A 26,379-nucleotide genomic window follows, 5' to 3' on the forward strand; every position below is an offset into this window, starting at 1 on the left:
AGGCCCAGTCCTCTGTTCTTAATGCTACCTCGTTAACGCGGGAAATGGTGAATAGTTTAAAAGAAAGAAAGAAAATATATATATATATATATATATATATATATATATATATATATAGTTACCTACCATTACTATAGTTATCATAGACTCAACATTGGTGCTTGAAATATTTACAAGAAGCTGATGCCTGCTGATTTTTTTTATGCTTATTATATCACACTTTTTTGTCATTTACTGCCTATTTTTTCTCTTGATTTACATACTAAGATTTAATTATCAAGTTCACATTGTGGATTCTACAGCAGGTCCTTGATGCTTGCTCTGTGAGTCAATTGTTCAACAAACTGTACCACATAGTTTGCCTTTTCTTATCTGAGTTCATGTAATTCAAAAAACATTAAAAGAAGCTTTTATTTCCTTTCTTTTCTTTTACAAACACTAGTAGGGATGATGAGAGAAAGGAATCCCCTAGCTCTTCAGATCTGAGATTTTCAAAATGTATATGGCCAAATCAAATATTTTGCACTTCATTTTATTGAGTGAAATAGCTGGTAGATAAGACTCCTTTTGGAAAATTTTTTCTTCAGCTATAATTCTTAATGACTCAGAAGATATGTAAATGATTTTTTTGAAATTGATACCTAAAATTATAAAAATTTTTTTAGATTTCTATGATATTACATTTGTATTTGCATGAGAAATAAGTACATAGCAGAAAGTGGAGGATTCAGAGATTAGTTGGAATTGATTTGTTTAATAATAAGGACATCTTTGAATTTGTTTTTATTACTAAATTGATAAGACCTTGGTGCATCTTCCCGTCATTACATCTGCTAAGCACTTCATGAATCAGGCAATGTATTGCAAGGTCCAGAACGGTTGAAATATCTTCAAACTAGCAATGGTCATTTCCAGGTAATAGGCACCAAATTAAATGGTTCAAACGTTTTGAAGCATCTGAACTCTAGTAGAGGTAAACTTTATAAAAGAGACATTTAATCAGAGTTCTGAAACCTATGGAATCAGGTGGTAAGTTCCATGAATCAAGAACTGAGCTAAAAGTTTCAAAATTTTCGAAACATCTCTTGTAGTGAAGACTTGTTCCATGAATCATGCACAGAATCAAAAGCTTTGAAACATTGATTCAGATGGTGATAAGTTCCATGAATCAGTTTCTGAATCATATGCTTTGAAACATCATCACTCCTTTGGTGGTCATTCATATGAATCAGGTGCCGAATCAAAAGCTTCGAAGGTTTTAAGTCTTGATGGTAATCATTCTTAGCTTACCATCAATACCTACTGTGCAGTGTACTATCAGTGTTCAGTGACTGCTTGGTTCAGTAGCTTCATATCGCTAACTGACACTGACTTCTGTTCCATCAGTGTGGGAAATTATAAAGAAAAGTTTATATGAAATATTTGAAGATGAATTTTCAAGCACCAGAACAGAAGAATGGAACCTTTGTTTATCATAATGATTTTCATAATCATGACTTGGTAAGAGATATGGTTGTTGAGTTTGATGTAACGATCATTACTATCAAGTTTACTATTTGACTTTAAGGTAGTTAAGGTTGTATTATGATGTAGACTATCTAAAGAAGGGGCTTATTCAAGGGGCATGATAGAGACACAATTTGGTGATGGTATGAAGGTGGTGATGGAGTGGTGGTGCTGATGCATTCAAGGCTCTGTTTCACTGTATTCCAGTTCTTAAAAATACATTGATACATTTCATCATGGATCTTGATACATCTTTGTATTTTCAATTTTTATATTCATAGAAATACGAAACATAGCATAGATTTATCGAAGAAACATTTTTCTATATTCATTTCTGTCTAAACCCTTAAAAAGTAGTTCATTTTGAAAGTAAAGTATGTGTAACACTAAACTCTTAACTTTTCTACCATTACGTAACAGTATATTTTGTCTGATGTAACTAAACATTGATAGTCTCTTATATATCTTTAACACATATAACTCTTAACAATTTGGTTAAATCAACATAGTACACTCTGGCTGTTACGTAGAATATATAATAATTCATCGCTCTATAAGCCCTTTTGTATGCTCAATAAGGTATCATATGATAAGTGAACCAGAATAAACATTATTATATTTATTTATTTCTCTAACTCGGTTATCATGTAAATAGGTAATTATTCTATTATCTATTTCTCTCTAACTCAATTATTCTATTATTTATTTCTCTCTAACTCAGTTATCATGTAAATAGGTAATTATTCTATTCATTTCTCTCTAACTCAGTTATGTAGATAGGTAATTATTCTATTATTTATTTCTCTCTAACTCGGTTATCATGTAAATAGAACAGCAGACGACACTAGTGGTCCGGGACGCCATCTTGCGCTGCGTTTTCGAAGTAGTCTTATTGTTGTTATTATTAGTTTAAATTATGTCAACTAGGGATTATTTTTGATATAGTGGCTAAAGATAACAATTACTAACACTTTAATTATTATGTTAGCTTGTAAACAACTACGGATAGCCGAGCAACCAACCCGAAGACAGAGATCTGTGAGTCCACGAGGTAAATTATTACCTACTGTATTATGATTTATTATGGTTTATTTCAGATGTAGTTTTTAATCAAAGTGAAATAAGGTCTTTGAAGTAACGTAGGCCTGTAAATATGGTGTTTGTACATGTAAATGGTGTATAATAAAGGATAAGGAGGGTTAAAGTGCTGCTGAGGTTCAACGTAACCCCATAGCTGAGTGTCAGCTTAGGGTCAGCATGTGAGGGAGGTGGGAGCTTAGGGTTGGGTGGACAGTATTGGCCTAGACTGCTCTTGTTACACATTATCTCATGTATTTACTGTAGGATGCTGATAACTTTTCCATTATCAGGTAATAAGACGAGTAGAGGTTGGCTTTATTACGTAAATTGTTATATGTAATGAAATAATGGATACCAAGTTGTGAACTGATATAATTGGTCATATAAAATACTTTACTGGTAGATGAAAGGTTCTAGAGCTGTAACGCACATCAAAGGAAGGTCAGAGGATAAGGAACAGTAAAGCACTGCTATTGGTTGGTAATAGATGGCACCAGGAGGTCAAAGATTGTTAAGGTGTAACGAGCTATGATTGCTCTAGTGTAATGGCCCTGGAATTCTAAGGATATTAAAGCTTAGAGTGCTCGTATTGGCTATTACGGGACAGTGCCAGATGCTCAGAGGATTATAAAGCAATTCAGTTGGTCAAGTAAGAAATGGTTCCGAGAGGTCAAACAATATAAGCCGTAAAGCACCCTGAATGGTTAAAATGAGGCTACATCGATTTGTTGAGAGTTCCACTAAGTTCTCAGATTGATTAGTATGAGATGACACTTTGGCTTAGTATGACACTTTTGCGTTCGAGGGTATTGAACTATTCAGGGATAAGGCACCAGAAGGCTCAAAGATATTAACACGTGAAATGGTCTGAATGGTCAGTGTGAGATGTTCCTTGATATCATTGCATTGCTGCAGTATATAGGTGTTCTCATGATTTTATGCTGAAAATGTTAACCCTCTTTCTGTGAAAGAATGAGTTAATCTATCTAGCTAAACCCTTAGGATATGGGGAGGGCTTTGAAGTTCAGAGAAAATGTTGGATTAGAGAGAATTTCAAAGAGACAGCCATCCTATATAACCCCATCTAATGTAGCCAAACATTGCATAACCTAACCTAATTCTACTTGTCCCAGTTTAGTTTAGCAAAGTAGAAGTTAAAGTGATGTAATGTAATGAATCGGTTAGCATATGAAGCTCACTCGTTATGGACTTCCCACTGTCGTCTATATTTTCATTTTAAAAGGCCACGTATGTTAGAACCTTTAAACTTGATGGAGACAAACTAAGCATGTAAAACTCGAGCTTCAGACTGTCATCTAGATTTGTGAATTTATATTTGAGGTTTATTGTATCGAAGGAATGTTCGTGAGCATGAGCTGAGCTTCAATGATCTTCCAGATACATTTAGACCACCACCTCCTATATATGAACTGCAAGACCTGTTCTTTTACTCTTCTTGAGGTGTTAAAGTCTTTGTAGCAAGATGACACTTATATTTACTCACTTTTAGTGACATCTACTAAGATTCCATCGCAAGCACTTCGCCTAGATAATTCCCTAATGCTACCTTAGTCTATATGTACATTTTGGAATTGGAAACAGATATGAATTTCTGGTAAGTATAATAAATCCTTATAGCTGTATTAATTAAAACTTGTGTAAAAGTGTACAGGAAAAGGAAAATTCTGCAGGTTGATTTATAATTCATTCAATCTTCTATCAGGTTACCTTGGCAGTAGTGACATACAAAATGTACGAAATTCAAATCTGTTCACAGCTTAGTCCGAAATACTGAATGAGACTAAAGAGTTTTATTATTATTTCATTATTTTTTCAGGTGGCGTTATTACCATCGTAATTGGCACCTTTTGTGGGTACAGGAAAAACAGAACTATGCACTATCTCTTGTATATCATGATGACTAAAAGACGTATGAGTAGGGGTTGGAAATTCTTCCCTTTGGGATTATTACTTTCTAAATTGGGAACGAAATGAACTAAACAGGGATATTTACTTTGAAACCTCAGTTGCATGGTCTTAGCACCATCTTTCTTAAGTCTGAAAAGGCAAACGGATATTATGTTACTATTATTTTTATTATTATTATTATTACTATTATCATCAGTATACTTTATTGGCCTTGTATGAATCTATTTTACCCTTACTGAATGTATGATGGTACTTGCCTGATCTCAGTAATGCTCCATCACTGGCCAACACAGACGTTAGTTTTTTTTCGTTTTGTCAAATGTAGTTTTTAGAGCATATTTTTTTTTAACACTGCTGGCAAATAACCAAAAGTGTAGTACAAAATCATGATATGTAACCTTAATGTTAAATGATTAGAACTGAATCAGCATTTGATTTTAGCTACCCTATTCTTTTTTTCTCTTGAGGTCAGTCATTTTAACAAAATGCGGCATATTGTAGATAATATTGATGAAAAAAGGTATCAAGATGGAGACCAACGCTCCTATGGAAAAATTAAATGAAGGTATGTATATGTTAGTAAGGGATACTAGTAGTGATTTGAGCAAGTGTATGACAGTTTGGAAAAAAATTTGCAAAGGGGATTTAGCATCAGTGCCCTTTTATCCGGCAGGAAATGGCAATACTTGTGGGTGCCTTTTCTTATGAATCAAAAAGAAATTACTCATTTTTACAAATTAATATTGTTCACAAAATGGCATAACTTGCTTTTATCATTCAGTTTTTCCTGCAGCAATTATGGTGTCAACCCGAGGAGTGAAGGTGAAGTTTAGCGAAGGAGAGAGAGTCCTTTGCTATGAGCCAGACCCTACCAAAGCTAAGGTGCTCTATGATTCGAAAGTCCTGGAAGTAGTGTTCAACAAAGATGGTAAAGGCAGAAAGCAAATTGAATACTTAATACATTTTCAGGTATGCACCCATATGGTATTGGACCAAGCTTATGTAATATTCTCCTTATTGTAATATTATTTTCAGAGGACTCTGATTGCTCAAATGTACAATAGCTGGTTTCATAAATAGTCTTTTCCATTGTTAATCCAGTTTGGATTTTTCCAGGATAAGTGTCAGACAGTTTATATGTTTTTTGTGATCATTGATATAAATATGACAATGTATTTGTAGGGATGGAATGCTTCTTGGGACCGTTGTGTTTCTGAGGACTTTGTGCTTAAAGACACAGATGAGAACAGAGATTTGCAGCGCCAGCTTGCTGACAAAGCTCACATCAAATTGTAAGTCATGAGCCTCCTTTCTAATCTAATTCAAATGAAAAAAATATAATGTGCTTTTATGAAATAATGTGAAGCAAATTATTGGTTAGTGTGTGAAGATTCAACACAGTTGAAACTGAACCTAATATGTTTCTAGACATAGTTTTATGAATAGCTTTTTAATGAATGGAAAACTATTAGATTGGATTTTTTTTCAGATCCATGAAATCAAATAGAGTGCTGATAGGGGGACCACTGTAGTAAGTAATTCGCTTTATACATATATTTTCCCATTTTGTATCGTCCGTATGGGAGTATGTTGTTTTTAAAACCATAGATATGTATGTTTTAACATTTAGGAACTTTAAACAAATAATGGTATTATAAATTTTGAAGTTTAAGCTTGGAAGAGAAAGTTTTGTTATGATACATTTGAAAGGATGTGTTTTCTTTTATGCTCAAAATTATTTTGTGTGTACTATAGTCTAAATCTTTTATGATTTATTTTAGAATGTGGTGAATCCTTCTTTGATTAAGTCATAAGCTTCTAGAAGATTTGAAGTTTTATACTCAAGATATTTGGTATGGTAGGATGAATTCTTTGATTTATTGGAAATGTAGGTAGTATACACAATGTTCATTTCAGCAGCAAGGAAAGGCGAAGAAAGAGAAGGCTCTCAGAGACCATTCGAGAGACATTAGAGAAAGAAAAGCAGGAGAGAGAGCTGCAAGAAGAATCGGAGACAAGTTCACAGGTAAGATCAGGTGGCAGTCTTGAGTTGTAGGTTTTGATGGATGATTATGTTGCTTTATGATTAATTATGGGTCATTAAAGCAAATTATCTTTCTACCTAGCTTTTGCTTTGTAAAATAGAATGGCATTAAAGTATGCAGATTGTTTTAGTTTTGATGCCTGTCCATCAGGAACAGAACATATCAGGATATGGAATTCTCACCTTCTCCTTTATCTTTCCTTCATATATGTTGTAGAAATTGCAGATTTGTTCTTTTTTACAGTCAAGCACACCCTCAAATAAAGAAACTGTGCTAATTTGACTTCCTCCACCTCCCATTTAAGCAAATTGGAACATAAAACCTTTTACCTCATTAACCATCCTGATATCACCCCTTTTCAAGCATCCCCTTCCATCTGCTGTGATGTTGCTGCCTTCCCTTTGTGTAACCCTTTAACTAAAACTTGAATGCATGGTGAGCAGTTGGCTGCTGCTTCCCACAGTGTCTCTGCACAGAGCAGACACATTAGAAATGACTTATGATACGTCTGTCTTTCCTTAAACAGTGAAACTGGAATTCTTGTCCTTCTCTTGTTGTTCCCTTTTCTTGTAACCTTTCCATTTTTAAGAACCAGGTCTACAAAACTTGAGGTACTAATTTTTTTATTATACTCTTTTTCTTTTCATTAGAGATGGCTATGATGAGGGCGTGCTTACCTTACTTGTGTCTTGTCGCTTGTTTTAAGAAAGGAGATGCTGTTGCTGTATTAAATTAGTTACAGTAGTTGGGTAGAGTGGTAGGTCACTTAGATGTGTGTGTGTGTGTGGATAGTTGGCTATTTAAGTTCAAGGCTTATCAACTGCTAGGGTTATTAAAGCCATCAGATTCAAGCTACATCCACGAACTGAAAAATCTTTAACATGTTCAGGTGTTAAGTTTAATTCATAGATCACAGATACTTTTGATTGGAGAAGAATTGGAAATTGTTCATAAGGTCAGGTAACTGAGAATGGTTATGCACGGGAGAAAAACTGGAAATGCCCTAAAAATCTGGTAGATGAGAAAAATGATGGGATGCTTGTTTTGACTCTGTGTGGATGTGACTCCTTGTTTTGATGCTAATGTATGGATGTGAAACCTTGTTTTGACTCTAATATATGGATAGTCAGGAAATAAGAACAGTGAAGATGTACATTACACTTGGAATAGTTGGAAGTATGAAAATATATAATAAGGTATGAGAGATATGGGTGCTGATATGATTATATAGTTAAAGCACAATTAATAGACCATGAAAGGAATGGAAAGGTGCAATGAATGAACTGTTTAGTTATATAAAATAAGAAAGTCATGGGAAGGATTTTGATATCGTTCTTTGGAATCAAAATATGAGGATGTGGGTGTTAATGAAGATGTTAGTTTTACGAAAGAATCGATGTAGTGCACAGAATGGAAGATTACAATAGTTTATGCCAGTGTGGAAGCCTTTGATCACTTTAGCATACTAGACACAAGATAAAGATGAGTACTGTAATCATTTGTTCCATCTTATGAATGGGAATGGTTTGACAAATGGTTGAATGTAAATAAAGAAATTAAGAATATTTGATATTCCTTTCAGTAAGAATATATTATAAAGATGGTGATTGTAAGCAAACTTGAATGAATAAAGGTGGAAATAAGGGGGAAACAATAAAAGATTAAGAAATAGGTAAATAGCATCCCCTGAAAAAAGAACATGAAGTTGAGAAAGTGATGTGCACTAGGTTCTTCTTCATAGTAGAAGAAACTAAAGAAAACAAGTATGGCATTACATATCAGGATAACCAAACATAGCATGCTTCCTTACAAAATATTATGTGCAGCCCATCCAGTTATGGAAAATCATAGGTGCTTAAAGGTAAACCTTTCAGATAGAGGTGTTCAAGTGCATCATTTGTAGTCATGTTGATGTCAGTGTTGTACTTCTGTTAGCTTCACTTGCAGTTGAATTTCCTTTTACTGAAGTGCTACACTAGCTTGAAACATGAAAATTCATTCCTCTTACTTAAAAGTGTTATGTCCATTGTATTTAGAATTGTTCATTATCTGTCTTATGATGAAAGGTAATGCATCGAGGAGATCTCCTGTGTTGTGCTTGATTATTTATAACATAAGCACTGTATCTTTTGTGTAACTGAGCTACAGTCCATAAAATATATGAATTATTAACAATAATCAGTCTTGAAAGATGAGACATTCATTCCTCTTACTTAAAAGTGTTATGTCCATTGTATTTAGAATTGCTCATTATCTGTCTTACGATGACAAAGGTAATGCATGTTGGAGATCTCCTGTATTGTGAATGCTTATTTATAACATAAACACTGTATCTTTTGTGTAACTTTGAGCTACAGACCATAAATGTATGAATTATTAACAATAACCAGACTGGGACCACTGGCACAGAGGATGAAATGGGCTCGGCCATGTCTGAAGTGGAAAGTACCACAGGTGGAGAAGAGGAAGAAGAAGAAGAAGAGGTAACCAGTGATGAGGAAACAATTGAACGACACATCCCAATTATTATACCAGATAATCTGAAAGCTGTTCTAGAGAGGGATTACAATTTGATAAATGAAAAAGACAAGGTATGATAGTTTTTTATGTAATGAATAGTTGGAAATATTGTACTTGGTCATTTGTTGTGTGATGAATACCTGGAAATATTTTGTTAGTGATTAATTGCTGTTAATGAAGCTGATATAAGGATTTGTATACATTTGTAGCATTTATTGATATGATTTTTTCTTCCTTAAGCTGCTGGACCTTCCAACAGAAAGAACAGCTCTGAGTCTTTTAGAGAATTATGTCAGGTTTTTTGCCTTGTGCTACTTGGCTCGAACAAAAGAAAAGAGAAGGAGTGAAATTAAAGACAAAGACAGAAGCCTTCTTACGTAAGTAAACTAGATAAATTTTATGAGAAGTGGACAATTTATCCTTCAGTAATAATATACACTTTGGATAAGAAATTTGGAATGTATTGCTAGCTACAGCATCATTATGATACTTTAATTTATTTGCATAATTCATTTTATTTTATTGGCTGTATTTATTATTATACTATCTGAACTATTATTATAGATTCCCTGAGCTTATACTAAATTGAGAAAGGTAGCCTTTTTTGAAAAACAAGACTTATTTTGGCAGTAAGGAAGAGCATGTATGAGTCATTGCTAATGGGGATATCACAGCAGTATCATGGACTAATGCACCATTGTGTAATAGAATACACAGTAAATGTATATACAAATAGTATGAGAAAGAATGTATCATACTATATTTGGTAGTGAAACTTTTGGCTGAGATGATGTATGAGTGCCAGCAGCTTTATGGATGATTTCTTTGATTTAAAGATTTTCATTATTGTGTATGAAATTTCCTGGAGGGGCCCTTACAGGTTCTGGCCATGTCGCTTGAATTTTTATGCATTCATTACTCAAATAGAATATGATGGTATGTTTGCATTATTTTCCTGTTCTTTACAGATAATTTCCCTGTATTTTTAATGATGTGAGTTTTGGTCGTGTGATGTATTATCTGAGTCTCGCCAACCTGTATTCAAGATATTTGTCATTATAATGTTTATCAGTTTCAGTTTGAGAGACTGTGAGAATGATTACACAGTCACAGCATATACTGTATGGTGTTCACTTTTAAAAACAGACCTTATGTCATTTGTCTGATATGATGCCATAAATCAAGACTTCATTGTTTTGTGATGCTAGAATCTAAGAAGCTTAGCATTTTACTGAAGTTCTCATGCGTCAGAAATGTGGAAGGGTGTTTTCAGCCTGCTTAGCTGTATATTTATAATGATATGAATAAAGCTATCGCTGCATTTAGATACAGGGGAAACACTCATTTTCTTGACTTAATCTTTCTCTAAGAGAGAGTAGGGGGCATTTTGTATCATCAGTTTGTATGGTTTTAACTCACAAAAATTTTGGGGAGAGAGTATGATGGTGTCTTGTATGCAAGAGCATAATCATACAAAACTCTGTTGGATGTGTTGTGCATGATGAATGTTTAAGAATTATTATTCCTGACATAGACATAATCAATATTTTATATCTTTCATTTTCAACAGATTAGAAATGTGTAAGGAAGTAATGGATGGTCTTCGTATTTGTTTTGATTTCCACATTGAAACCCTTCTTTTATATGCAAAAGAACGCAGACAAGCAGAACGTCTTCGTAGTGCACAGCCTGTTTATGCAAAGTTGTAAGTTTTTTGATATGTTTGGTATTTGGATTGTGTATAAACTTATGGCGAAATACATGAAATGGGTAAGGGAATTAAAGTCCAATTATTTTCCATTCTTGATAACTGGAGCAAATTGTTGCCCACCCTACCTCTATGTCATGACGACTGTCCAAAAATTCTGGATCTATTTTGCACTTTTTGATTTGGCTACACAATTTTGTTCAAGGTTGTTCATTAGACCACAGTTTTGTAAATGTACTTTACTGATTACACATTCTTCTCCAGCTACCCCTTCTAATGGTAAATGCTCCATTGGTACTTTATTGCAGAAATTCTTTTTTGACTTTATGTAATAGCTACAACCCATCCCATTCTAAAAGACGGATCTCTTGCTTCCAGAACTGTTAGAATATTTTTCTGTTCTAGTATTTCTCCCTTTTCATGTTTTACTGGAAGCCTGTCTTTGATTTTGACCTCTGTGACCAGAGCCTCCAGCATGAAGAATATACTAGCTTTTCCGTACACTCATTTATGTTTTATCCCAGAATTTGTTAAACACAATAGAGAAATCAAAATATTTGTATATTTTGCATTTTTTCTTTCTCAGGTACAATTGAGTTACTATTAATGTTATAACCATTAGTTTAATTGTTTCTGTTATTGGTTTGCACATTCACCAAAGCATTATTTATACTGGTGACTGTAGAAAATAATAATGAATTTGAGTTGGATAAGTGTAAATGGATATGTCTGGAAGTTGAAGAATTGTGATATTCCAACCAGATCACCATCCTTTTATTTGTAAAATTCTATGTGGTTCACCATCCTTTTGATTGCAATATTCTACCTAGATCACCACCCTTAAAATTGTAATATTTTACCCAGGTCTCCATCTTTTTAATCGTAATAGTCTCCCTAGGCCACCATCCTTTTGATAGATGAGTAAAGCTTTGTAATTCAATTTATGTCGAACAGTAAACCAATACTTTTCCATCCAATAGGGAATCGGATGGAGATTTAACAATGTCAGAAGAGGATAAAGAGAATTTTGAAAGTATGACTGTTAACAAAGATGATCTAGATGCAGAAGATGCAAGGACAAAACTAGAAAGTTCTCACAAGGATGAGGAAAGAATTAAAGGTAAGATGATATAAATGAAATTTTTATATATTTATCTTTCTCTTTTTATCTTTCATTCTCTTTATTAGGGTAGATTTACATACAGATCCTAAAACATCACTTGCACACATTCTTAACTCACATCTGGTGTGTTAAAGTGAAATATAGACTTCTGCACTTAATAATAACATGCAATAGTAACAAGAAAGACAATTTAGGGTTAAACAAGGCAAAAAGAAAAAATCATAACATAATGTAATCAGGTTACTGCTTGGGATGTTCATAGCTATTCAGAACTGATGAATTAAGTAGCTACCTCAGTTTTTATTTCCTCTAATAGATGACCCTGTTTCTGTTTTCTTGTGGGCAAGATGCTAAGCTGAGATCATAGCTGCAGTTCCATTGGAGAACTTGAATGCTTTGGATAAAGTGGAGATGATGTATGGAACTTTTGTTATATGTGTTAGATCTCTTAGTTGGGCTGCAATTTCAATTTAAGATGATATTCAATGGGAAACGAGATGCTTTATGAAAAAACTGCTACTTCCTCTGACAGTATTTTTGCTTCTCTAACATGTTTGCTGTTGTTTTTGGATAACTTGTACCATATAGATGTAATAAACCTTGTGTTATATAGAATGCACTGGTTGAAGAGTTTTATGAAGAAAAACAAAACAGCCGTTTGCTTATGAAAATGTTTATATTTGTGATGAATTTGATTACTGTTACATATATTCCAAATTACAGAGTCCACGGGTCGCCGGTTGCTGAGATCAAAGAGACCTCTGTCAGGGGACTCCAGTAGCACAGTGGAGAGAGAGAAGAGTGGGACCAGCATAGCATGGTATGTTTATCACTTACCCATTTGTTAGTGACACTCAAAGCTCCAAGAGTACAGTCATTTCATTTCGTCTACCTGCATTCAAATTGACTTGTTGAGTCATTCTGTTTATAATGTGCCTTGCATCTTCTCTAACCTACCCATTCCATTTCATTTACCTTATTTTGAATTGACTTACCAGTTATTGGTGTTTATGAAAAGATGAAAAAAGATTAAGACCTTGGAAGTATTGCTTGACATAACCAGCATTTAGTCATGATGTGTGTGAATGTTGCACCATGTGCTTGTTTCTTTCCATGGGTGTTATGATATCCTGTTATTCAAATAGTTATTATTAGAATGTCTTAGTTCTGTTTCTCGTACACATCCCATTTATCTTTTGTTATTTAGAGCTAGGTGGCTATGCTTGTAACTTACAACTTTTGTTAGAAGATTAATACTTTATGGTATTGTTCATTAGAGAAACGGAGGAAGGAAAGGCATTCGCTTTAGTTCATTCCGTAGAAGTCATGTGTAATACACTGAAACGACAGCCCCGTCTACAACCAGGCTCCAAAGACCTGACCATAGTTTACCTTGGCTACTTCATATACCTTGGTTCAGTACATGTATGCACATCCCCCATGTATACCACATTACTCCACTTCACTCCATCCCCTTTACACCTTTCACCCCCCTGCATATTTTGACCCATAGCACTCAAAATCATCTCCACCCTTCCAACTCAGGTTGGTCTCCCTCCTCTTTTAGTTTCCTCCACTTCTAATACATATTTCATATTTGTTAACCTCCCTTCTCTTACTCTTTCCATATGCCCAAACCTTCACAGCATACCCTCTTCAGCTTTCTCAACCATACATTTCTTGTTACCACACCTCTTTTTTTAGCCTATGATTACTTATTCAGTCACCCCTCACACCACATATTGTCCTCGGACATTTGATTCCTAGCACAATCGTCCTCTTCTGTACCTTCTCATCTATAGTTCATGCCTTGCATCCACACAACATTTCTGGGGCTAGTATCCCTTTAAACATTCCCATTTACCTTGCCTGATATCACGTGACACCTCTTTCCACACCTTTCTCTGCTCCCAGAACCTTTGTCCCCTTTGAATATTTCAAGCTAAACCAATTTCAACTCTTTGCGTGCAGTGAATCAGGACGTAGCACCCCGACAACTGTTACCTCTGGTACCAGCACAGCTGGTGTGAGTGGACTCGCAGGAACAGACATCAGTACTTGCCTCTCGTATCGAACCATTCAGCCACAGCTGCAAGACTGGACACTACTCCCAGACACACACCATGACCCACCACCTCCATCACTTCTTTATGGCCACATGCACCTCCTTAGGCTCTTTGGTATGTAATTTTTTAAAAGTTTGTATTTATCATTCATGCATTAAAGAATGGGGAACTTTGTTCTTGAAACTTTCAGGTGATAATGAACTTCATATTAGTATAATGCATATTTATGAGTTCTCTAGTGTAGCAGAAATATAATTTGGCTTTTTTAATCGACAGTGAAACTTCCTGAGATCTTATTCCGTATGAATCTGCCGGAAACAAAGAGGAAAATAATACTCAGACACCTAGATCTGTTTTTAGAGTAAGTATATTAATGTGTGATGTGTTGTCTTCCATATCATAGTTTCATTCTTAGCCATACTTCACATGAATTTACTAAGTGGTCTGGCACAGTTTACATTTCATTGACATTTGACTATTATTTCTTTGGATGCTTCTCCTTTCTCCTGCCATTCTCCATCTTTGTCTTCTGTATTCAAACTTTTTCTTATGTATTTTTCATTTTATGTCCGCATTCTGTGCACTAGTCACATTATGAACTTTGCATAGCCAGCATAGCATTCAGGTATGTTTTGTACTTCTTCCAGGTACATCAGTAACCATAGTGACGAGCTCTTCTTAGAATCGCAATACATTAATAATCCAGATGTGTAAGCTGCTTCATAACATCACCCGATTCTTCACTGTGTAATAAGATTTGATTTGCTGGGGATATTATACTGCAGATGTTTTGTCTTTTTCGTAGAATCTATGCAGTGTTAGCTTTTTGCTGATATAATGCTTCTTCTTACTGTTGAGATGATTAGCAGTATTTTGAAGGATATAGAACTGAATGATTGGATCATCAGCATTAGAGAGAGATTTTATGCATTTATAGGGTTGCCATGTTACAAACTCTTTTCAGGTTTATTTTATGTTCAGTAACAATATTACTTGAAAAGGTAAATGAAATTGTTGTTTATGAAATATTTTTCTGCAAACCTTATTAATACATTTGTAATGTATAACACCCATTTGACATCTCTTCAGTATATGAATTGTATGTATGTAAAAAATAAAGTATTTTATATCAAAAATGATAGTTTTGTTACATAAAAGAAAGAACCTAATAAGAATTTTGCCATTCAGGAGGGCCAAAGGTGTGCGTTGGACTGAAAAAATTGGACCAATGTGGTATATGATGGGAGGGAATGTGCTGTCAGTGGGATGAACCAGGCTATACGTTAAGGTAAAGTACGGAGTAGTCTGTGGGGATTGGTTGTGGATTGTAGGCTCATTTTTTGATACGTTATGCATGACAATGAGAGATGAGGTGAGTATAAATGAACCTATCATTCAATTCTTCCAGATGTTATGTTGCTAAAGATGGAAAGGCATTTGAGTATAAGTAAGATATACAGCACCATAACTAGTTTTGTACCAAAGCATTGCATAGATACATTTCTTTAAGAGGCTTTGCCCAAAGGTAGAATTTCCTTGATGGTGGCATAGATGAGATTTGATGGTCATCTAAACTAAACCAAAAAGAGTAGAGGGATCACTGAGATATGTATGAATACCTATTTTTCATGGACATTGAGGTGGATGCCAGATAAGGAACCTCATACTTGAACGAAAAAAGAGAGAAGGGGCGATTCAGGTTGAGTATTGGCACACACTCTATACACTTTAGGCCATAAGGGATGAGTAAAACTTTGTGTTATACAATTATGTCACGATGGATGGCCTTGAGCACTTGGTCAGTTAATTACTGGTTTAATGGTATTTTGAGCCTTTGTTGATGATCCAGCTTTTGCCTCCTTTGTGTGATCACAATTACACTTCACGTCCTCTTAGGTGAGAGAGACTTGCTTATCAGGTCCTGACTCCAGTATAAGCAGTCGCATCCATCAGGGTATTGTTTATGAAGATGAGGAAGCACAAGGGTCACATCTCTCTTGTGGGATGCCATGTATGCATCAGTCCAATATCCTCTAATTTCCAAATAATACACACCCTGTTTGTCATCTTCCAAAAGAAAATTACTATGCCCGAAAAAGCATTGTCTCTAGCACATCCCCATTTTAGTAATGTGCCACACATGCCTCTTGCTTTCATATATAGTAATAAGCTATATAATTCAGCAGTGGCTGCCTTGATAAACTTCAGTCTCTTCATTTATATACAGTATATAAGTTCACAACTGTTTTTAAACAGTGTGCCTGACTACCTCCTGTTTATAGACAAACACCTTGCCTGTGAGCCACTCTTGTATGTCTGTCACTTTGACCCTTAGCCAAGATAAATGCCTCATAGAATAACCTGTTGTCAGTTGCCAAGTAAGGATGAAAAGAGGTAGCCAGAAAGGACACTGTCACCTCCCACTAGAGAATGCCATGAGCCTTGGGGAGTGTCTAGCTAGTGTTTTTGGTCAGGTATTCAAGGTCAGTTTCTCTCGCTGTCCACAGATGGTGTTGGCGTACTGAAGTAGAGTTGTAGAGATAGAATGCATGTATGGAGAGAGAGGGAGAACCAGGTAGGTGGGTGTGTTGATAATGAATGCGTGGTAAGTGGAGGAGGTGGCAGCAGTGGTTGTGGTAGATGATGGTGCCAAGTAGGTGTAGATTGAGCCTCTGGAAGTACATACATTAACCTATTCAGTAGCAAACTCTAGAGCACCAATTCCTCATCAAATACCCCAGTATTCATGTATCCCAACCCCTTAATCCAGAGGAGGTATTGGAAAGACTTTAATGATTATGACAGAAAAACTTGTCAATATCTTTTCAAAATACGTCATTAACGTTAATTGTGTGATCCATTCTGAGTGATTTTTATAGACGTTGGGAGGAAATACAGTATCTGAAGGACTGCTTCTTGTAGTGGTATTGAAATCACCAGTTAGTGTGAGATAAGAATATTAGATCCTCTATATGTTTTACTCTACCGTGATTCATGCGATTATAGGCTTACTATCTGATTGCTTTTTTTCTCTTGTGTTTCTAACTGTAGGGAACTCCTGTCTTAGGTAGTCATAGTTATGTAGGTACAAACACACACACATACTATCCATCCCTGTGGGCCAGCGTGCCTTCAAGGAGACAAAGGCACCAAGTTCTATGCAGATGGCCACTGATAAGTCAAGAGTCGCCGGCCCCAGTGTTCTCTGACTTGGTTCTGGTTGTGGCTGTCTTATGTGACCGCGACCTGCATGGCTGGAACGCGCCAACCCCCCGCCCTCTTCCCCCCAACCCTCACCCCCTCCCAACCTCCTGGGATCCGTACCGATTCTTAGACACCTGAAGAAAGTGACTACATAAACCTGTATGTTTTTAGGAAGGAACTGATCCCATCACCTCTTCTCGATCGTTGATGGCAAATAGACCTAACCCGAGTGAGACTTGTTACTAAGGGTGGGGTGATTGGCGGCCAAAAATCACTAGACGTAGATTAATGAAAACGAGTGAAGCTTAAAGGGAAGTTGGGTCTAACTCAGCTGCCAATAACTTCCATATTCGGCTGAGGATTTCGAGGTAGTAGGTGACCCGCCGTGGTTACTGTCGGCCCGACCACGTCTCCTTGTGACCATATAGAGGAAATTATTATTTATCTTGTGTTTAGGACGTGGGTCGGGCCTGGAACCTGCCTTGATAGGGTGTGTGTGTCTGTGTGTCTGTTGTGTGTGTGTGTGTGCCGTGCCTATTATCAGGTGTGTCTTGGGAAATACGTGTAGTAAAACATCAGTACAATTGAAGTCATCTTCCTCTCGTATAGTGTATGTTCCGACTCGATTCAATAGATGTTCAAGTATAGGGGAGAAGAACCGCCTTCAGGTTTTTTCTTTGTTACCTTCCTAATTTGCATACAGAGATCTCGTAGACCAATGTGTCGAAGTTACACCACAAATTTACTTTTGTATTTTGATTCCACATAGTTTCATCTTTTGATAAAGGAGCTTTCTGTTGTACTGTCCTGTCTCCATCTATAGTGGTGGGTGGGGAGGAGCCTTCTGCTGTACTATCCTGTCTCCATCTATAGTGGTGGGTGGGGAGGAGCCTTCTGCTGTACTGTCCTGTCTCCATCTATAGTGGTGGGTGAGGAGGAGCCTTCTGCTGTACTGTCCTGTCTCCATCTATAGTGGTGGGTGGGGAGGAGCCTTCTGTTGTACTATCCTGTCTCCATCTATAGTGGTGGGTGGGGAGGAGCCTTCTGCTGTACTATCCTGTCTCCATCTATAGTGGTGGGTGAGGAGGAGCCTTCTGCTGTACTGTCCTGTCTCCATCTATAGTGGTGGGTGAGGAGGCAGCGTTGGACGACTGGTATAGAAGAAGGTTATAGCACAGATGGCAGCGTCGGACGACTGATATAGGAGGTTTATAGCACAGATGGCAGCGATGGACAGCTGGTGTAGAAGGAGGGTTATAGCACAGATGGCAGCGTTGATCGTATTTACACCACCTGGTGTCACCTGGAGTGGCAGGTGAGCAAGCAAGACTACGCATAACACATCACAAACTGACGCAACACGAGACGCAACAGCAGACGCAACAGACGACGTAACACGACGCGACAGACGACGCAGCAGCCGACGCAACAGACGACGCAACAGACGCAACAGACGACGTAACACGACGCAGCAGACGACGCAACAGACGTTGCAACAGACGACGCAACAGCAGACGCAACAGACGACGTAACACGACGCAACAGACGACGTAACACGACGCAACAGCCGACGCAACAGACGACGCAACAATTAACTTCTATTCTTTTGATCAACGCGAGACACTTAACACCCCCCCCCCCCCACAACCCCACCCTCCCTCTCCCTGGGATCCACCATGACGCCAAACTTCACAGCCACAACTAACAACACATGACCTTCCTCTGCGTTGTTTGTCCGGGTTGTCGTTAGTGACTTCCTGTTGTTTGAGGACGATCCTGAACAACCTGTTGAGCCACACGACCAATCAAACCTCAGCATTTCTCGTTCAGATCTTGGAATCACTATTAATCCCTTCTTTTTCCCAAAAGAAGGAAGAGAGTAGGGGGCCAAGTGAGGATTTCCCTCAAAGGCTCAGTCCTCTGTTCTTAACGCTACCTCGCTAATGCGGGAAGTGGCGAATAGTATGTATGAAAATAGATTTGCTAAGTACATCGATGATATATATTTCACTGTATCTTCAATGAGACGCCATCTGTCACGTTTAAATCCATCATTAAGAGCTTTTCAAAATGTACTTTGTGCATGTTCTAACTGATTTCTATCATGATATATGATGCCGTCTGTATAGATGGTATAGGAAACATAGACATACGATTCTATGATTCTATATTCACGTGTGATTACGATTAGGCATTCAAGAATATTTCGTAATGGGTTGTTAAGTAATGGTTATTTCCCTTGATTTTACCCAATGTTGAGACATTACTTTAGGATATAGAACCCTAAAGTGTAGTTTTCGTGTTCACATATAGAAGCCAGCCATAGATTTCAGCTATCTTGAGGTTCAAAAATGGTTTCTCTAACTCATTTGCTTTCATTCACTGCTTTTCTCGTGTATCATCGCACTCGATGTGGTCTTTCAATCATGTAATTTTTATTTCTACGTTTGAGTGCCTTCTCTCAAACCCCACTCAGCCTGGGGGTCAAAGGCCAAGCCATTGAGGTTGGGTCGTACCGTCGTGCTCAAGGGGTCGTGTATCGTCGTGCTCAAGGGTCGTACCTTCGTATTCAAGGGTCGCACCGTCGTGCTCAAGGGTCGTGTACCGTCGTGCTCAAGGGTCGTGTATCGTCGTGCTCAAGGGTCGTGTACCATCGTGCTCAAGGGGTCGTACCTTTGTGGTCGAGGGTCGCACCGTCGTGCTCAAGGATCGTACCGTCGTGCTCAAGGGTCGTGTACCGTCGTGCTCAAGGGGTCGTATACCGTCGTGCTCAAGGGTCGTACCTTCGTATTCAAGGGTGGTGTACCTACGTACTCAAGGGTCGCACCGTCGTACTCAAGGGTTCGTACCGTTGTGCCCAAGAGTCGTACCGTCGTAATCAAGTTACATTACAGGTTACATGACAAAGAAGTGATTACAGTGGCCGGGTAACAAGGAATGAATTACATGAATGACACAACATGAGTCTTATGGTGTCCTGAGTATGGTTGACCCCTACCCATGTTGACCCCTGCCCCAATTGACTCCTCGCTCGCTTGACATGACCTGTGGGTCATTTCCTCCTCCTGCTACCCCCTATGGTGGGTCATTATCTCCTCCTACCCTTGTGGTGGGCCATTCTTATCTCCTACCCCTTGTGGAGGGTCATTCTCTTCTCCTCCTACACCCTGTGGTGGGTCATTCTTATCTCCTCCTAGAAAACATATTAGAGAAATGATGTATCAGGGAGAGAGAGAGAGAGAGAGAGAGAGAGAGAGAGAGAGAGAGAGAGAGAGAGAGAGAGAGAGAGGTTTCTCTTGGTTTCCAATCACTTTACCTAATCGCCTTTAGAACCCTGAGTGACCGTAAAGAAAACAAGGGTTGGGTTGTTACCATTGCAATTGTTTCTCACCGCATACCACAGCAAGTCACACCCCCTAACCATAGCAATCTAGAATTCCCCCCCCCCCAACCCACCCCAGCCGTCCCCCACAGCAACCCATAGCAACTGTCCCTCCCAGAAGCATTCTACATCATTCCCCCCCCCAAAGCAACGCACACCCCTCCCACGTCAAGAGACACACCCTCCCCCACTCCAAGTCACACCCTTCCCACGTCAAGAGACACACCCTCCCCACATTCTCCCCCACACCTCGCCCCCATCACCATCCAGTAATATATTGGGCCACAACCCCCCCATCACCATCCAGTAATATTGAGAGCCACAACTCCCCATCACCATCCAGTAATATTCAGGGCCAAGACAACAACGCGCCTCTCCCCATCACCAGCCACAACCTCCCCTTCCTCCCTGAGTGGACCATTCCAACCTTTCCAGCCCAAACCTTGCCGATGAAGGCTAACAAGATTGGGTCCTTCCAGGCTTTCTTCTTCGCTACAGAGCGAGGCGCATCGTGATGCAGACTGGAGCGTATCTGTTTGCGTCGCCCGACGCACGGAAAGGGAGGGAAAGGGGGGTGGTAAACGAACCCCCCCCCCCCCTTCCTCCTCTCCCACCTCCACATATGGAAGCGGAATTCTGATGTAGTATCCCTTTAGGAATTTAAAGCAGCGACATTACTTCCATACATGGTGGTTGATCTGGAGGCCCGTATTCGCCTCGTATTGGTTATGAATTTATTCCACAGACGTAAAAGAAAAAAAAAAAAAAGGAAAAGGATTGGTAGTGGCCCTTACTGGTCGGTTGTACCTGGCTGTGAATAGATAAATAGATTGTTATACTGTCCACCTTGAGAACACGTGCAAGAACACTAGAGGGAGGGAGGATGAACAGTTCATCGAAAGGGGTATGAGAGGATGGGTTAAGGATTAAGGAATGCACATAGAGGGAAGAACATAGAAGGATGTTATATAGAGGGAAGAATATAGAAGGGTGTTAGTGGAGGGGTGTATATGGAAGGGGTGTTCGTGGAGGGGTGTATATGGAGGGGTGTTCGTGGATTACATGGAGGGGGGCGTACGTGGAAGCGTACGTGGAGGAGCGTATGTGGAGGGGCGTACGTGGAGGGGCGTACATGGAGGGGTGTGTACGTGGAGGAACGTACATGGAGGGGTGTGTACGTGGAGGGATGTGTACGTGGAGGGGTGTGTACGTGGAGAGGTGTACGTGGAGGGGTGTGTACGTGGAGGGATGTGTACGTGGAGGGGTGTGTACGTGGAGAGGTGTACGTGGAGGAGCGTACATGGAGGGGTGTGTACGTGGAGGAGCGTACATGGAGGGGTGTGTACATGGAGGGGTGTGTACGTGGAGGGGCGTACATGGAGGGGTGTGTACGTGGAGGAAGCGGCCCAGGGGCCCAGCCAGCCAGGTGGGCGAGGCCACCTGTGTCATTGGAGGAGCAGGGAGGGAGGGAGGGAGAGGACCTTGGGCCGTGACCCCTCCCTCCCAGCCAATCCATTCTGACCTCCCCCACCCCACCCCCCTCCCTCCTTCGGGGCGCCCCTGACGCCGGTACGACACGGGTGGGGCGCGCGTCGGAGGTCAGGAATGGAATAATGTATGATGACGTGGGGGCAGCAGACAGCGCCTGGGGGCAGCAGACAACTGCCACGGGAGCAGGAGACGTGGGCTGGGTACACCAGCCGGTGGCTTCGAGGGGAAGCAGACAACGGCTGGGGCAGCAGACGTGGGCTAGATCCATCGATATTAACGCCTGGGGCAGCAGACAGTGTCTGGGGCAGCAGACAGCGACTGGGGCAGCAGACGAGGGTTAGATACATCGATATTAGCGCCTGGGGCAGCAGACAGCGACTGGGGCAGCAGACAGCGACTGGGGCAGCAGAATAAGACAGGAAAGGCTCGTAGCAAAGGACATAGCAGAGCATCGCAGCAGACAATGGTTGGGGTCAAGTGTAGTATCAGTGGGAAACAGACATGGAAACAGACGCTGGAGAGGGAATGAAAGGAACTGAAGGAATTGAACATAAGATGCGCGCGCGCGCACACGCACACACATACGGAAGTGCTTCAATAGACAGGGTGGAATCTTGGTGAGGTGGGAAGGGTGGAGTTTGGAGCCAGGCGAGGGCGTGTCTGTCTGATGGACAGGGTGGGGTTCTGGTCCAGCCTGTGTGGTAGACAGGGTGGGGTTTCTGGTGCTGTCTGTGTGGTAGACAGGGTGGGGTTTCTGGTGCTGTCTGTGTGGTAGACAGGGGTCTGTCTGTCTGTCTGTCTCTCGGTGTGGTAGACGGGGTTGTGTCTGGTGCTGTCTGTGTGGTAGACAGGGTCTGTCTGTCTGTCTATCGGTGTGGTTGACAGGGTGGGGTCTGGTGCTGTCTGTCTATCTCTGGTAGGCAGGGTGGGATTTCTGGAGCTGTCTGTGTGGTAGACAGGGTCTGTCTCTCTGTCTATCAGTGTGGTAGACAGGGTGGGGTCTGGTGCTGTCTGTGTGGTAGACAGGAAGGGATTCTGGTGCTATCTGTCTGTCTGTCTATCTGTCTGGTAGACAGGGTAGTTCCTGTACTGTCCCTTGTTACCTGTCTATCTGTTGCTGTGCCTGTCTACTATACAAGGGCCACTTAAGTGACGTCATAGGGGATAACTTAAGTTGCTCGCTTACTTAAACGATCGTGAGACACTTATATGATCCCAAGGCACTTAAGAGAACACAGAGACGCACTTAGAAAATATAGTTTACTTAAGTAATCCAAGTAATTCAGGTTTTTAAATATAAATTTGGTATTTTTGTTATTTTTCTTATTATTTTTACTATAGTTTTTAGTTCGTTCGTCTTTCTAATTCACTTTAACGTAAATCTCACTTTGATTTAGATGTGTTTTTTTTTTTACTAAAGATTTAGTTTGATTTTATTGTTGGTCAGTTCCACACGATATTTTCTTTAGCCTATTTTTCATTTTGATTTTTGACTTTTATTCTAAATCAGTTATGGACCTGATTTTGAACATTTCTAATTCTAACTCTAATGTCAGGTTGGCTGTGATGTTACCTTCCAATTTGATTTTGAGTCAATATATATATATATATATATATATATATATATATATATTGATCTCAAAACTATTGGTTCCTATCTGCCACACACGTCGTCTACTGGGGTTCGAACCCTTGCCCACGTCTGTGACTTCTACACAAAGACAACAAGAAAAACATGTCTGCTTCTTTGTGGTCCAATATTTACAATATTTTCCTTGCTTTAGTTTATTATGGAATGTCTCGTAAAAGGAGATTTCTCCCACTTTTTTCCCCCCCCAAAAGAGAATTGGTGGATGTAGAAAATGGTTATCGAGTTGCAGGATTTAAAAAGGTGTTGTGGTTGTGTGAATAATATCTTTCATTGTTGATAAGGTCTGTCTATCATTTCTAAAGACGTTTGGGGAATACATGATCAAAATTCCTTGAAATCATGTTCCTATTTATTTGTTCCTGTTTATGTATCTAGATGTATTTTAAACTGTAATATCCAATTGTTCAAGTTTATATCTCAGTCAAAATAATAACCTTTTTGAACATCCGGATTTGAAAATATAGTTTAACGTACAATAGTACATTCTATATTAGTGTAAACAACAGTGGCATTGCTAGTTGTGTATAAAGCGAAACTCTTGCAGGAAATATACCCGGAGACCAAACCCTGAACCTTTGACCCGCGACATGAGTAATTGGCAACTATGTAAGTGCGCCGCCGACCCATAGATGGCGTTGGCGCCACGGAGCGCGTCTTTTGTTCGTTTGTCGTTTTCCACGGAATTTGAAATCGCAATTTGTTGGCTTAAAAGAGAGGATGTCTTTATCGACGAATTGAATGTGTTGTCTTGGTGAGATAGATTAAGTCGACGCTAAACTACTTAATGTTATTTGTGGATGAAGAGCAATAGATGTGATATGAAGATAGACAAAGAGGGACTGCATTAAGTTCCAAACTTTGTAAATGTCGGTATAATAACAAAAAGTATATTTTGTTATATACTGCATGTTAGGATGTAAGAATTGTAATATATTTTAGCGTTATATAAGATTTCCGATTTACGAAAGACGTAAATGTTTATAATATTTCATTGTACAGCCAATTTGTTTGGGTCGGGTCTCAGTTAACCCCTTTATCACGACGGTGCGACCCTTGAGCACGACGGTACGACCCTTGAACACGACGGTACGACCCTTGAGCACGACGGCACGACCCTTGAGCACGACGGTACGACCCTTGATCACGACGGTACGACCCTTGAGCACGACGATACGACACTTGAGCACAACGGTACGACCCTTGAGCACGACGGTACGACTTGAGCAAGACGGTACGACACCTGAACACGACGGTACGACCCTTAAGAACGACGATACACCCTTGAGCACGACGGTACGACGTGCAGGTACGAAATCTTAGCAAGGCGTACGATATCCGGTGGCGCACGAGGACGCAGGGCTGCCATTTAGTATCGTATGCGAGTACGATAATGACTGACAGGTCATTGGGAGGTGAGTTTGAATGGAGAAAAACTGGAGGAAGTGAAGTGTTTTAGATATCTGGGAGTGGATCTGGCAGCGGATGGAACCATGGAAGCGGAAGTGGATCATAGGGTGGGGGAGGGGGCGAAAATTCTGGGAGCCTTGAAGAATGTGTGGAAGTCGAGAACATTATCTCGGAAAGCAAAAATGGGTATGTTTTGTTCCAACAATGTTGTATGGTTGCGAGGCGTGGGCTATGGATAGAGTTGTGCGCAGGCGGATGGATGTGCTGGAAATGAGATGTTTGAGGACAATGTGTGGTGTGAGGTGGTTTGATCGAGTAAGTAACGTAAGGGTAAGAGAGATGTGTGGAAATAAAAAGAGCGTGGTTGAGAGAGCAGAAGAGGGTGTTTTGAAATGGTTTGGGCACATGGAGAGAATGAGTGAGGAAAGATTGACCAAGAGGATATATGTGTCGGAGGTGGAGGGAACGAGGAGAAGAGGGAGACCAAATTGGAGGTGGAAAGATGGAGTGAAAAAGATTTTGTGTGATCGGGGCCTGTACATGCAGGAGGGTGAAAGGAGGGCAAGGAATAGAGTGAATTGGAGCGATGTGGTATACCGAGGTTGACGTGCTGTCAGTGGATTGAATCAGGGCATGTGAAGCGTCTGGGGTAAACCATGGAAAGCTGTGTAGGTGTGTATATTTGCGTGTGTGGACGTATGTATATACATGTGTATGGGGGTGGGTTGGGCCATTTCTTTCGTCTGTTTCCTTGCGCTACCTCGCAAACGCGGGAGACAGCGACAAAGCAAAAAAAAAAAAAAAAGAAAAATATATATATATATATATATATATATATATATATATATATATATATATATATGTGTGTGTGTGTGTGTGTGTGTGTGTGTATCGACAGACAGATATGGAGACAGATGAATGAAAACATTGCTAGATTGATAAACAGACCGTTAGATAAGTCCCTTCCTCTGGGACAGAGATAGACCTAGTGTGGGAGGAAGAGACAAGACATCCAATTATTCCTTATCTCTCCTCCTTATCTCGGAATGATCCATTCATGTCAACACCATCACCTGAAAAAGGAGGCATTTGGCTTGCAAAGATTCTCTCTCTCTCTCTCTCTCTTCTCTCTCTCTCTCTCTCTCTCTCTCTCTCTCTCTCTCTCTCTCTCTCTCTGGGACCTGTTGCGAATATTGACCCTATTAATGACATTCTCTCATTCTATAATGAGGTTTAATCAGTACTATCTCTCGAGCCATCTCGTTAA

General features: G+C 39.5%; 1 protein-coding gene across 7 annotated transcripts; it reads left to right on the forward strand.

Annotated features, from left to right (window-relative positions):
- Positions 1-1,301: 1,301 nt before the first annotated feature.
- On the forward strand, positions 1,302-15,113 carry msl-3 (male-specific lethal 3). 7 transcript variants are annotated; one of them, XM_071684792.1, is made up of 13 exons: positions 1,362-1,500; positions 5,309-5,484; positions 5,698-5,807; positions 6,005-6,046; positions 6,433-6,541; positions 8,951-9,151; positions 9,321-9,457; positions 10,651-10,785; positions 11,769-11,908; positions 12,635-12,731; positions 13,883-14,091; positions 14,254-14,338; positions 14,625-15,113. In XM_071684792.1, the coding sequence occupies exons 2-13, from the start codon at positions 5,314-5,316 to the stop codon at positions 14,689-14,691; spliced, it is 1,503 nt and encodes a 500-aa protein (XP_071540893.1). In that variant the 5' UTR covers positions 1,362-1,500; positions 5,309-5,313; the 3' UTR covers positions 14,692-15,113. The 7 variants fall into 7 exon arrangements, with proteins under 7 accessions (XP_071540896.1, XP_071540893.1, XP_071540891.1 ...); XM_071684790.1 differs by lacking the exon at positions 1,362-1,500 and adding an exon at positions 2,352-2,557; XM_071684791.1 differs by lacking the exon at positions 1,362-1,500 and adding an exon at positions 2,352-2,557 and having other exon boundaries at positions 6,436-6,541.
- Positions 15,114-26,379: the final 11,266 nt, after the last annotated feature.

The sequence above is a fragment of the Panulirus ornatus genome, chromosome 39 (genome assembly GCF_036320965.1).
Source record: "Panulirus ornatus isolate Po-2019 chromosome 39, ASM3632096v1, whole genome shotgun sequence".
NCBI classification, from domain to species: domain Eukaryota; kingdom Metazoa; phylum Arthropoda; class Malacostraca; order Decapoda; family Palinuridae; genus Panulirus; species Panulirus ornatus.

What these genes read in the sequence shown, in the direction of transcription:
- msl-3 (XM_071684790.1), top strand. Translation starts at nt 2,488, where the DNA reads ATGTTAGCTTGTAAACAACTACGGATAGCCGAGCAACCAACCCGAAGA. An exon ending in GAGATCTGTGAGTCCACGAG is followed by an intron (nt 2,558 to 5,308) that starts GTAAATTATTAC and finishes TTTTTCCTGCAG; the next exon opens with CAATTATGGTGTCAACCCGA. An exon ending in AAAGACAGAAGCCTTCTTAC is followed by an intron (nt 9,458 to 10,650) that starts GTAAGTAAACTA and finishes CATTTTCAACAG; the next exon opens with ATTAGAAATGTGTAAGGAAG.